Raw genomic sequence first — 13,100 nt, 5'->3', positions numbered from 1 at the left:
TGGTGTTATCAAAATCTTGTATTCATGATGAAATTACCAAGATGAAATTAAATAAATAACTTCAACTCACAGAAAGATTCTGTTTAAATTACAAATATCAATGTATATATTCCAAATAAAGGAAACACTTATTTAAAACCTAATCATCCAACAAATTATTGTGTAATTTTCTCTGCATTTGGCTCCACAAGGCAGAGAATGTGTTAAATGAAAGAGAAAGGAGTTGGAGTTCAAATTCTTTATCAACAACTTCCAGTGGATTTAAGCAGAATTGTTTTAATAATTTCTTTCTGTGGTGCTGTAGTCAGAACCCAGGGACTTGTGGATGACAAAGAGATATACAACCATAGGACTACAGTCTCATCCCTGAGGTATTCATATAACAATTCAAAAATTAATAATATAATTTCAGAGTAAGCCATGGAACTTATAAACAACCGAAGTACATTATCATATCCACATCACAATGATTTTCTTTCCCACCATGTTTCAATCTATCTCATAAATCACAACATTTCCTATTGAAAACTGGAATTCTGAAAGATGAATTCTTTTAGCATTAATGTCAAAACTAACAGGATTGTCAATAGAAGGGTATGGCTTCTTTTTCCAGAAATCAACAAAAGAAACTGCTGTGAAACACAGAAGAAACACACACAATCATACAAAAAATATAATTGAATATGAATTTTGAGGTGGAGTGAATTACAGCACAGGACAAATGACTATAGTTACCCGTAAGACTTGGTTCTCTTGGTTTATTTTTTCCATGACTTGACTCCTAGCTTGCTCTTCAATGGCTTTCTTATGATTTTCTACCTCACTTCGCTCTACCATGTTCTTGTCCATATCGGCTTTGAGGCTGAGTATTTTCTCTTCAAGCTGCTTTATTCTACCCTCTTCCGCTTCACGGTTCTCCCGGGCTGCTTTCCTTTCTGCTATTTTCTGCTCCAAAAGATTATTTTCATCTTCCTTGCATTGGCAGCGGATTAATTCTTGTTGTAGTTTTGTTTCCATACTTTCAAGCTGAGTGAAAACAATTAATATTGTCTAGTAATGCAGTAGGCAGAAAAAAGGTTAACATAACACTAATAGCAATTTCAGCATGATTCCAATTGAATTCAACATGAATTTTGGCATGGATTCACCATGAATTTCAACAATTTCAGCATGAACCCAGGCTTTACACCTGGTTTTCCACTTCACACATTAATGAATTATTGATAAACTTAAATTTAAAAAATCCAACCAAATCAAACAAACAACACAAACTCATATATACAACAAATATAACACACACACACACACACACACATATGGAGAGATAGGGAGAGAGAGAGGGAGAGAGAGAGAGAGAGAGAGAGAGAGAGAGAGAGAGAGAGAGAGAGAGAGAGAGAGAGAGAAGCCATAAGCTGTTTTCAGATCAGGAAAACTCTCTAAACATTATTAGGTACATAAGTGAGGTTCTCATATGTCTTTTAACTAATTTAATATTGGAACGACTGTCAAATCATCATGTCAGTAACTACAGACATTTCTTCTTCACAGATAATAAAAGGAATTTAACTAGAAGTCTCATGTGAAATGAACAAAAAAAATAGAAAATGAGAAAAATAAAGCTAAAGTATATGCCCCTTTCAAGAAATGAAGAAAAAAAATATATATCCCTTCCAAGAAATGAAGAAAATACAAGCTTTTATTTTAATTTTAAAAATTGGATGCATTTTCTCTTTTTCAAAGTTTCTAATGTTTACTTCTCCTTGCTTCCTTCTATGGAGAACTCCATCTCATTTCCTTCTAGACTGAATTTTTTTCAAACATACAAACTACTTTTGAAAGTTAATGATTCCAACTATTATTTAAACAATTACTTATCTTTGATAAAGTACTTCAAATCTCTGAAGTTTAAAGGTATACACAATAACATCTTCATATGAGTTTAAATTTTTTTCTTGAATTATGATCAATAAAATCCAGCCTGAACCACACTGTGTTCAATAGAGGAAACTAACATGAAATTGTTTTTCCTGAACATATAGAGTCTGGGACGTGGTTCCTGTGACTCAAATTTAGGCAGGGGCATACATGCCAAATGCATTTAGAACAGCATAGAAATTTCAAGACACAAATATGACACATTTTCAATCTAAAAGGAAAGTTCTTTTGAATATGAGCTCAAGTTTTCAAAAATTGGCAAACTCTTTATATTTACATTGTACTAAATTAGATGCAATTTTTATTTGAAAAATTAATTTAAATTCACCTTCTCTCTTAGTTTCAGTACCGTATCCTCTTCGCAGTGACTTGTACTTGAAGCATTATAACCTGAAAACTCTCCATTTTGATGTCCATCTGAGTCCTCCTCCATCATTGTGCACAGGTCCATATACCTAGACAAATATGCAAAACAATTAAGTAAACTATTATCACCATTGTATGTTTGTATATTTGTGTTGTTTTTTATGAAATCTGGCTTTAAACATTGGATCTTCCAGACTGTATTTTACAAGTATTTGCATTACAGATATAAGAATAAGCCTGGTTAGTAACTGAAGATTTTAAATTATAATCATTTAATACATTATGAATAGTAATATGGTTTATAATACTAAAGCAAAATTAATAATAATCAAAAGTGTGATTCTGTGACTATTTTAAAAGTATGAGATTGAAATAATTTTATTTTTTGAATTTTAAAATAAATACCAGGACAGAGAAGTAGGAGGGGGTGATAGGAGAATGGGCAGAGGGAAGAAGGCTTAGGGAAATTATGGAGAGGGGGGAACCAGGAAAGGAAAATCATTTTGAATGTAAACAAAGAAAATTGAAAATAAAAAGTTCAAAAAAATAAAATAAAATGGTTGAAATAAAAATGGTAAATAAAGTATTAATATTGAAATCAGGAACTGAATTGTTATAAATATCATATGTCAACATATATTTTCATATATCAAAATAAATGATTTACTTATAATTTTGTTTTTAATTTCCAGGATTGTTTGTATGTGTGTGTGTGTGTGTGTGTGTGTGTGTGTGTGTGTGTGTGTGAATGTGTGTGTGTGTGTTTGTGTGCATGTGTGGACTTTGTCTCACTGTGTATACGTACACAGGAATGCAAGTATCCTCATAGGTACAAGTACTGATACTTCAGAAGTTGTTGTTACAGGGAGTTAGATGCTACTTGAAGGTAGATGCTGGTAACTGAAATTAGATACTATTATTCTGTTGGTTAACTTTGTTTTGTTTTGTTTTGTTGGTGTTGTTTATTATTATCAACTTGACAGACACAAGTTTAATTTGAAAAGAAAGAAACTTTACTGACAAAATTATTGATTATACCATTCTAGAGACATGTCTGTGGGAACATTTTCTTAATTACCTCTGGATGGGGAAGAGGCTTAAATCATGTATACACACAAATGAATACATATGTTCAAGACACACAAACACATGCAAATAAACAACGATTCATTCCACATAGTAGTACCAAGTATGTGTGGTGTGTGTAAGTACCTTGGTTGAATTCCAATCAAAATTAAAATTTAGAATGAAGACAAATAAAGCCTTTGAAGGATAATTGGGAAAAGAAAAGAGGACAATCAGTGCATTAAGATATAGGGGATCAAATATAGAAATATGGGGAAAGACTTGAAAAGATTCTATGGCCCTTTGTAGGAGAAGTGTTTGAACACTTGGGCTCCAGTTACTGATGATGCTTGGGCAGGTTATGGAAACGTCAGGAGGCAGAGGCTTGCTGCTTTCCCAACTACTGTGGAATCTGTCCCTCTGTAAACACAGCCCGTTTATTCCTTAAGTTTTCTTTGGTCATTGAATTTATCATAGCACCAGATGTGTAACTAATGCAACCTTTTAAGAAGAAATCTAGAGAACCTCCTAATGTGGTTTTCACAAAATGCAGAAGATGCAATATCATATGCAGAATGTTAAATCACAGGAAAACACTAGTCACACTTTAGAGAAATCAAAATTAAAATAAAAAATAAAAACAAAAGAGGCCAGCCATGTTGGGAGACTCAAAAGTTACGAGAAATTTTGTATTATTTTATTTCAGGTGATAGAATAATGACATCTTTCATGCATTACAAGTCTGAAAGTTTTCATGTTATCTATCATTCTGTGTACTCATTAAAATAGAAACAGAAAGGGCTGGAGCATGGCAGCAAGGGAGGGGATGAAGCAAGGGAAAGAGGAGAGAGAGGGGGAGGGGAAGGAATTGAGGGAGAGAGAGAGAGAGAGAGAGAGAGAGAGAGAGAGAGAGAGAGAGAGAGAGAGAGAGAGAGGCATTCTAAGCCTGAAGATTCTGTATTCAGGATGTCAAAAAGTACTTAGAATGCACCTGTGCTATGCATGCACAGGCATTTGACAATGTTCCAAAAAGTAATAGAGTATTATAGTTATTCAGCAATATATTAGTTATCAATTGAGGCTCCCTTCTCTTAGATGAATATAACTTGGTTCACAAAACTAGGCAGCACAGAGGCCAGAGAGGAAGGCTGCTTAATGGATTGCCGCTCATATTTTGCCTGACCTGATTTCTCCTATACCCCAGAATCATCTGCCAGGGATGGAACCTATACACAATGATCTTGTTACCCCACATTCCATGGTCATTAAGAAAATATCTGCACATGTTTCTTATAAGCAATTCTTCATAGAGGCATTTTCTCAATTGTGGTTCTTGCTTCTCAGATATGTCTGGATTGTGTCAAGTTGACAAAATCAACCAGCACAATTAATGATTACATATAATTTATAGATGCCTTAAAATAAAAAGACATGTCAGTGGCCTTAAATGAAAATTAAATATTTTTGGATTCTGAGCTCTGTTTGATACTATAGAACAATTCCTATATAAAATATAAGACATCAATCTGTATGTTAGTTTATGTACACATACATGTAAATTTCTTAAAGGAAACTCAGGTTTGAAAATGTTTATATTTCATGTGTATATGGATTATGATCATGGAATATTAGTATATCTTTTTATGGGTCCACATGAATAACATATCATGGTTAAATATTTAAAAGTAGAAGAAAACCCAATTTTATCCATGTAAATTTTGATCTTTTATAACAAGCACACAAACAAGATATGGGTATTAATATCTGAAATGTAGGAGGAAAAAAATAAAAGCATATTTCAAAGTAGAAATTGAAAATATATTAGGAAGATTACAGTTGACATCAGAGAATGCTTTCACTGTCACTTATTATGGTCAAAATCATCACAGAAGTTAGCAATTAATACTGTTCTTCCAAAATTTGAAATTGTGTTGTAGGTTTCTTATATGAGTTTAAAAATAGAACTATTTGTTTTATTATAAACTTGTAGACAAGATAGGAATTTATATTTAGGTTTTGGTAAAATCACTCTTTAGTTGTGGGTGAATGCTTTGATAAATAAATGTCATACCTGTCTATTTCTTCTTCTAGTTCCCTATTTCTCCTTCTCATTTCATGCAAACTCTGTGTCAGTGACAGGTACAACTTAAACTGTTCTTCTTGAGCCTTTTCAGACGTTGAAAAAAAATATATGAATACAATTTTAACTGTAGAGATCCACTTTTCTTTCTTAGAAATATTATTTACCAAGCATAATATTCTTAGATAATTCAGAACATATTTTCTGAAATTGATACATGTGAGCATAGATTTCAAAATAATAATTTTTAAAATTGTCTTATGGATTTGGGTGTTTGGCAAGATTGTATTTTTTGTAGGCTTAGGCCTACCTATTGCCAGATCTGAGGAGGAAATGTTACCAGTTTCCAAAAGAGCTAGAGTTCCAAAAACTAGGCATTGACACATGGATGCTGGGACCTTAACCCAGGTTTCTGCAACAGCAGCAAGTGCTCTTACACACTTAGTCATCTCATTGGCCCCCAGATAACACTTTATAGAAGACCTCAGCTATGTGACATTTTCATTGTGACATTTTTCTGATATATAAATTTATAAATATTATTTGTTAAACATGGGAAGGTTTTTTTTTCCTAGCTCACTAATGTAGCCCTCTTTCTGGGACTCTTCTTCTGACTCTTCCTCAGTAACGGTCTCCTTGTTTCTCTACTGTCTATTATACACCTTCAGTCTATGATTCTGACAGCACCTCCAAGGTTGAAGTCCCCACTCTTCCCACTCTAACCCTCTCTCCCTCAGGACTCACCATTTTTCTGCTATTAGAAATGTCATCTTCCATGCTTGCCACAGTAACATTACATCATACTATCATAAATAGAGACCACACATGTACTCTGAAATCTATCCTGTGGTTCCAGAATTCTATATTTCTTCCCTAGGTAAATATTCCATTCCTAACTTTAACCTGTAGAAGTCAGTCCCTGGGAGGATCTTATGAGTCTCTAATAGAACTCTTCCATGACCCAAGATATGGCCAGTACCAGTCTGAACTCTGTCTTCCTTACCCTAACTCTCATACTTCCTCAGTACACCCTTCAATAGTAACAACTACTATAATTAATGGTCATAATTACTCCTCTTTCCTTTGGTATTCCAACCCTACCAAGTCTCCAAGACCATTACCATGCACATTGAAGAACTCAATGCCACCAACAATTATCAAAAGGAGATATTTCAAACTTCCAACACTCACCTTCCCAGGACTTATGACACTCACTTAAGAGGAGTCACAGGCAGAACTCTTCTCCTCGGTTTGCTGTGTTCTTACCTTTCCATCTGTCGTTTTCACCTCATCATCTGTGGACATACATGAATAGCCTCCCTCCCTCAGCAGAAAGAATATTCATATTCCCATCCCTATGCTACTTGGGGCTAAGAATCCTATGACCCTCTTGAATGGCAAACTTGCTCTGCTGGTCTGGTCAAGCCCTTGTTTCCCCTCAGTAACTCACTCTATTCCTGACATTGGAGGACCTTTGGGGAGGATGTTCTTTACTCACAGTGTGATGGTTGGGATATGCATGGTTCTTGGGAAGAGACACTCTTAAGAGATAAGGCCTGCTGAGAGTAGGTGTGGTGTTGTTGCAGGAAGTACCCCACTGTGGCAGTGGGCTTTGAAGCTCCACCCATTTCTGAAGAGTGCTTTCTCCTACCTTCCTGAGAATGCCAATCTATTGACAGAGGTTGGATCATGATGGAGAACTCTTAGTTCATTCTCCAGCACTATGCCTGCCTAAAAACTAAAATGCTTCCTGTCTTGGTATTGTACTGGACCTCTGAACCTATAAGCTAGTCACAAATCAATTTTGTCCTTTATATCATGGAATCTGTTCCCAGCAATAGAAAGCCTAAGACATACACACACAAAAAAAAAATGGCTTTGCCAACTCTCTTCTTGGTACATTATTCATTTCATCAAGACATGTTCTCATCTAACTCACCCCTAATAGCACCTGCTGGTGAAGGAAGAAGCCATGCCTTTCTCTGGCAGAATATGCATCACTCAGGTATCCTGTCCACAACTGGCACTGAGTGACTGAAAATATGAGTTCAAGCCAATCCACACTACTAGCCTGGACTTCCCACCTCAAGTCTCTTTAGGCTTGCCTCCTTTCTCTTTCATTTCTCATAGAAAATAAAAACACCAAGGGTGTGAGAGGGTACCCGGTCCTAACGGGGAGGTCTTTAGTCAAAATGACCAACAGCGTGGAAATGGAACCTGAAGAGACCACCTCCAGTAGATAGACATGTCCCGAGTTGAAGGATTTGGCAATCTACCCATCTCAAAATATGGTCCCAGGATTGTTCCTGTCTAATGGAAATGCAGGGACAACACTGGAGCAGAGACTGAAGTAAAGGCCATGCAGAGACCACCTCAACTTGGGATTTATACCATATACAGATGTCAAATCCCTAACTCTGTTGCTGAAACCAAGATGTGGAAGAAGCCTGGCATGGGTGTACTCTGAGAAGCTCTACCAACACCTGACTGAGACAGATACAAATACTTACACCAAACCATTGGCCTGGGCATGGGGAACCCTATGGAAAGAGTGAGGGAAAGGACTGAAGGAGGTAAAGGGTATTGCAACCCCATAGGATAAATAACAGTATCCAATAACTGGATACCTCAGAGCTCCCAACAACTAAGCAACCAACCAAAGAGCATACAAGGGTTGGTCCATGGTCCCTGCTACAGGATTGCCTTGTCTGGCCTCAGTGGGAGGGGATGTGCTTGTTCTTGTGAATGCTTGATGCCCTAGAGAATCAAGATGCTAAAGGGATGATGTAGGAATGGATGAGTTGGTGTGGGAGCACAATTAGAGGTTAAAACGGTAGGGGAAAAAGGTGGGGTGTTTGTGGAGGGGCTCCCAGGAAGAGGAATAACATTTGAAATGCAAATAAATAAAATAATATAAAAATAAAATAACAAATACTAAAGATCTTTCAAAATGTCATATGGAGACCTGATACTATAGAAGCTTTCTAAAGACTATTCATATACACATGTATAAAATGAGTGAAAAAAGCGTTTCTACAATGGGGTGATGCTGGCCCTATTCAATACCGCAGTGGTAATAAATGCTATCCCAGGAATGGTTTTCTTCTTCTACAGTTTTTGACAAGCGAGGTCATACGATATTCAGGTACTTCCTAATGCTCTTGGTTACCCTCTAAAACCTGATGGAAAGAAATTATTCCTGGAGACCTCACTCCTTGAGCTATAACATGTGGGAATCTACAATATAACCTGGAAACATTATTCCCCTTAGCTAGCTTTCATAGTGCTAGAAGCTGCTAGAGGAGAAAAGAAATCAACACATATGTAGATATGAACCCTGCTGCCTGCAACTATGACTACCATTGCCAGCCATCACTGGTGGTAAAAAAGACTCTTAATCTACTGTTTTCTAATTGGATGTAAGGCCCCTTTTATATGTTAAACCCATACCATGAACTGTTGTCTGAGCCAAGAACCTGTGACTAAATATATCCTATCCTTAGTGGAGAACCTACTACTGCACTACCTCATGGGCAGACAATTAACCTGACTCCTATAATTACTAACAAATAGTAACAATGTGAAGCTATCAAATATTTGAACAGGGAGAATATCTGACTCTCCTAAAATGTGGTTATATGCTGTTTCTGAACACAGGAAAATTTCTTTCAAGTATTAGAGAATTAAAACAAAATGGACTTCATAAGTCTATACTTACCGGGGTTCTTGAAAGCTCTTCATTCTCCTCTGCTTGGAGGCTTGCTGCATCATTTAATTCTAAACTTTCAAGGGTGGCCCTAAAAATATGTTTTAAAATGATTGTGCATAACTGGCCACATTGGAAAATACCAAATTAGTTTCTGAAGAAACATTCAAATGATTACACAAATTCTGAAAAATTTGAAAGATAGTGATTTGGAAACTATCACTCTCTCTGTGCCCCTTTGTCTCTATAAACTTTAGATGTAATTTGAAGAAATATGCATTTTCTTTTTTTGTCTTAGTGCATATCAAACTTTCACACATACAAAGCATACACACATTGAGTGAGTACCACCCACCAACAAACTATGAATTTTAAGTAACTAAGACCAGAATGTTTCCTGATTTCAAAAGTGTGTAATTACTATGAATGATGCAATTTCTCTTTCTTCATTCTTTCCTTGAAAACACTAGAGCTATTCAGCACAGTGCTTACATTATAGACCTCTGTGAGTGACCCTCATGTCCCAAGATCATGACGCAGTTTGCGTGTTCATAAAGTACCTCATGCAACTAAAAGAAGCACTAGGTAGACTGTGCCCTGTGTTCCTGTTGCAAAAACAAAACACTGCCCTCAGGTCTTTCCTGACATGATAGACTAGAGATTCTCTGAAATGCTGAGCCGATATATTTTTCTCTATCAAGCTGACTTCTGAGCGATCACCTCCATAGTGAGGGAAGTGATTAAAAAGGAAATGGAGTCATTTAATCACTTCTGTAATGATACTGCCAATGTGTTTCTTAGACTTTGGAGACTTGAATAGTGGGCATTTGGAAAACGTGGGAACTGTGGTTTACATTTGGCTCAAAATAAGGCTGGACTAATGAATCACTCTTGCATGAGTTCATGAGACCAGAAAACTCACTTACATGAATGCAGATCATGAGCTTGCAGGTGGAATAAAGAACTCTTCTACAGAGTTGGCCCAAGGCCATACACATTAGATTCTGTCCTATAATCTGTATCCATCCCTGAAAATCTCAGTGATATGGAATTTAAAAGTAGTCAGTAAGTTTATTTAGTGGAGGAAATATTCCAGAAGTCATTATACTTTGTGCTATCACATTGTTAATGCTCATGGTTTTAACTTTGCTTAGGGCAACCAAGTGAGTTGAAAAGTATACAGGTTATTTAGAAATGTGACATCATCCTGGTGGAAATAGACAAACTTTTGACAAGATGGCTAGCAAAGTAAAAGGCTCATCAACCCTGAAAACAGCTTAGAGTACTTTGCATTAACAGGGCTGCCTTTGAGACAGGCCCAAACTTCAAAAGTACATGCATAAAATGAAAACAAAGAGGGAATGCATTCTTTAGGATAGCAGTGACTCTCAACCTTGAATACAGCCTCAGTTATACTCTCCTACTAAAAGCCAGATGGGGATTTGAGTCTGGAAGTTTGGCTGCCCTGTGTCCACAGGCCTGGGTGTTACTTAAGCTGCAAAATCACTAAGTAGTAACCATTCTGGTGATAGTCTTGCAGTGTATGTCAAAATGCAAGCATAACTTGGCAATGGTGCGATAAAGCAGTATTGCATAGAAACGCCAGTTAGACAAGACGATGTGAATCTGTTAAAGTCCATATACAGAATGTCTGAGTGGTTTATGTGTAAAGGAGTGAAGGTAACACCTAAATTGTCAAGATGCAAAGAAGTAATAGGATGTTGCAGATGTCAGAAATAGAAGATTTTAAGTGATGGAAGTACCAGTAAATGAATGGAACTGGCCCAAAATCAGACCACATGTACTATATGGCACTGCAGAGGCAGGGCTTCCCAATCCTGGTGGAGTGTATGTGGCACCACCATGTACCACAGACTGTGGGTATGTTTTTTATGTTTGTCCTGCTGGGTTTCAGGCTGTACTTGGTATAATATTCATTAATATTTTCCTATTATTATCTTTTGGTATATATTAGGTAATTGACATAAAAACCTATGTAATTTTCATAATTTATGAAAGGAATTGGACTTTAGTGTCAGAGAAAAATGGCATTATGAGTAATGTAGAAACTATTAAGATTATCTATTTGGCCTTTGAACTTGGACTAAGCAAATTTTGCATTGTCAGATAGCCACAAGCTTCTGGGGGGGGTCAAAAGAAGAGTGCTATAGTTTAAATTTCATATAGTCACCATGTTTTAGTGTTTTAAAGCTTTACCATTCCATTGACTTGCCCAACATGATGAAGTGAATGTCTCATGCACTGTGAACCCCAATGACCTTTTGTAAAGAACCAGGAAAAATAACTTTTGTTTCATTATGAATCAAAATGTCTACCCTGCATATTGTGCTGATGTTGAATTAGAACACAGCCAGCACTTCATTTGCATGTTGCTGTGGCTATGTAAACTACACCTCTAATGTCACATCAACTGTAGTAGGAATGCCATTGTCCATAATGCTTCATGTCACTTCATCCAGGTAATTCAGTGATATTTAAAGACACATAGTCAAGGACTACTGCACAGTCCCTGAATAAATTTGCCAAGTTTGATAAGCAGGAAATTCCATTTTGTTGTGACTTTTGTTTATATATGCATTTTTACTATGGTTTAAACACACATTAAGTACTGGGGCTCATATAAGGTCATATTTGTGTTGTTGAATTTTTCATTTGAAAATGAACATGAAGTTTCCAACTCAAATGAACAACTTTGAATAAAAGCCTTCAAAGAATACTCATCACAATGTGAGCTACATACAATAACTGTGTTGTGCATTAATATGATTGCAACTGATCATCCTCTAGGTGGTATGACAGTAAGTTTACATAAGTTTCACTGAGTCCTTTACCATACTACTGAAAGTGGCAGAATATGAGGAGCTTGAGGCCCTGAACACATCACACTACATCATGTATGTTCACAAATTACATTGAACAAGCCATTTTGTACATTTGTAATAATGCATAGGTTATGTTCTTAGTACTGCTTGGCTGGAATGATCATGTTACATTACACTCAGTATCTCCCAGCTTAAGCAGAACGTAGCAGATAAGACTATGGGAGGCATCACAAGCACTGATATGAAAATAGCAAAGTGGAATCAATATTCTCTAGTCAATTAACATCAGTTCTCATGCAGTAGTATTTTCACATCTATGGTGGGAAATGGTAGGAAATACCTACAACTGCAGTTCCTCAAACTATGAGGCAGTTTTGTTCACTTTCTTTATCTGCTTGTGTTTTCCTGTATTTGTTTCAGGGATTAATGTGTTTCCTCTTTAAGGACTTCTACTTGTTTACCTGTGTTCTCTTATATTTCTTTAAGGGAGTAATTTATGGCCTTCTCAAGACTTCTATCATTTTCATGAGATGAGAATTTAGATCTGAATATTGCTTTTCAGGTGTGTTGGGGTATCCATGGCTTGATGTGGTGGAAGAACTGGGTTCTGATGTTGCTAAGTAGTATTGGTTTCTGTTACTTATGTTCTTGTGCTTGCCTCTTGCCATCTGGTTATCTCTGGTGTTAACTGGCCTCACTGTCTCTGACCAGAGCCTGTGCCTTCTTGAAACCTGTGATTTGATGCAAGATATTTCCTATCCATTCACATTGAGGCTGTGAGAGGCCAGAGATGACAGGGGAGAGAGGAGGAGGAGGAGCTAAGAAAAGGAGGGTTAGAAAGAGAAGGAGCATGGGAGCTGCACGAGGGAGTGCAGGAGGGGATGCACAGATCCAGATGGTGTCAGATGGGTTTCTCCTGTACTGAGAGGTTAGAAATATTGGGACAGAACTTTATCATTGTAAATTGGCATTATGAAATTGGAACTTTCTTATATATAAATATATTTGGTTAACTATTCAAGTTTGAGGGTCACTCTATACCGGATACATGGAAGGACTGGTGCAAAGGCCTGGTTGTGCAGTACTTTTTATAAATAACTGCTAC

At 36.6% G+C, this 13,100-nt stretch overlaps 1 protein-coding gene across 1 annotated transcript in view; it reads right to left on the bottom strand.

Annotated features, from left to right (window-relative positions):
- The window catches only part of LOC127664606 (ankyrin repeat domain-containing protein 26-like), a 50,321-nt gene that overhangs the window by 16,630 nt on the left and 20,591 nt on the right, over positions 1-13,100 (bottom strand). The window contains exons 8-11 of the mRNA XM_052156647.1: positions 9,165-9,243; positions 5,438-5,532; positions 2,264-2,390; positions 736-1,026 (exon numbers count right to left, since the gene is read on the bottom strand). Of these exons, the coding sequence (XP_052012607.1) occupies positions 736-1,026; positions 2,264-2,390; positions 5,438-5,532; positions 9,165-9,243 (592 nt within the window). The remainder of the gene's footprint in view (positions 1-735; positions 1,027-2,263; positions 2,391-5,437; positions 5,533-9,164; positions 9,244-13,100) is intronic.

The sequence above is a fragment of the Apodemus sylvaticus genome, chromosome 14 (assembly GCF_947179515.1).
Source record: "Apodemus sylvaticus chromosome 14, mApoSyl1.1, whole genome shotgun sequence".
NCBI classification, from domain to species: Eukaryota; Metazoa; Chordata; class Mammalia; order Rodentia; family Muridae; genus Apodemus; species Apodemus sylvaticus.
The sequence above is the reverse complement of the archived record's forward strand: the minus strand, read 5'-3'. Positions and strand labels throughout refer to the sequence as shown.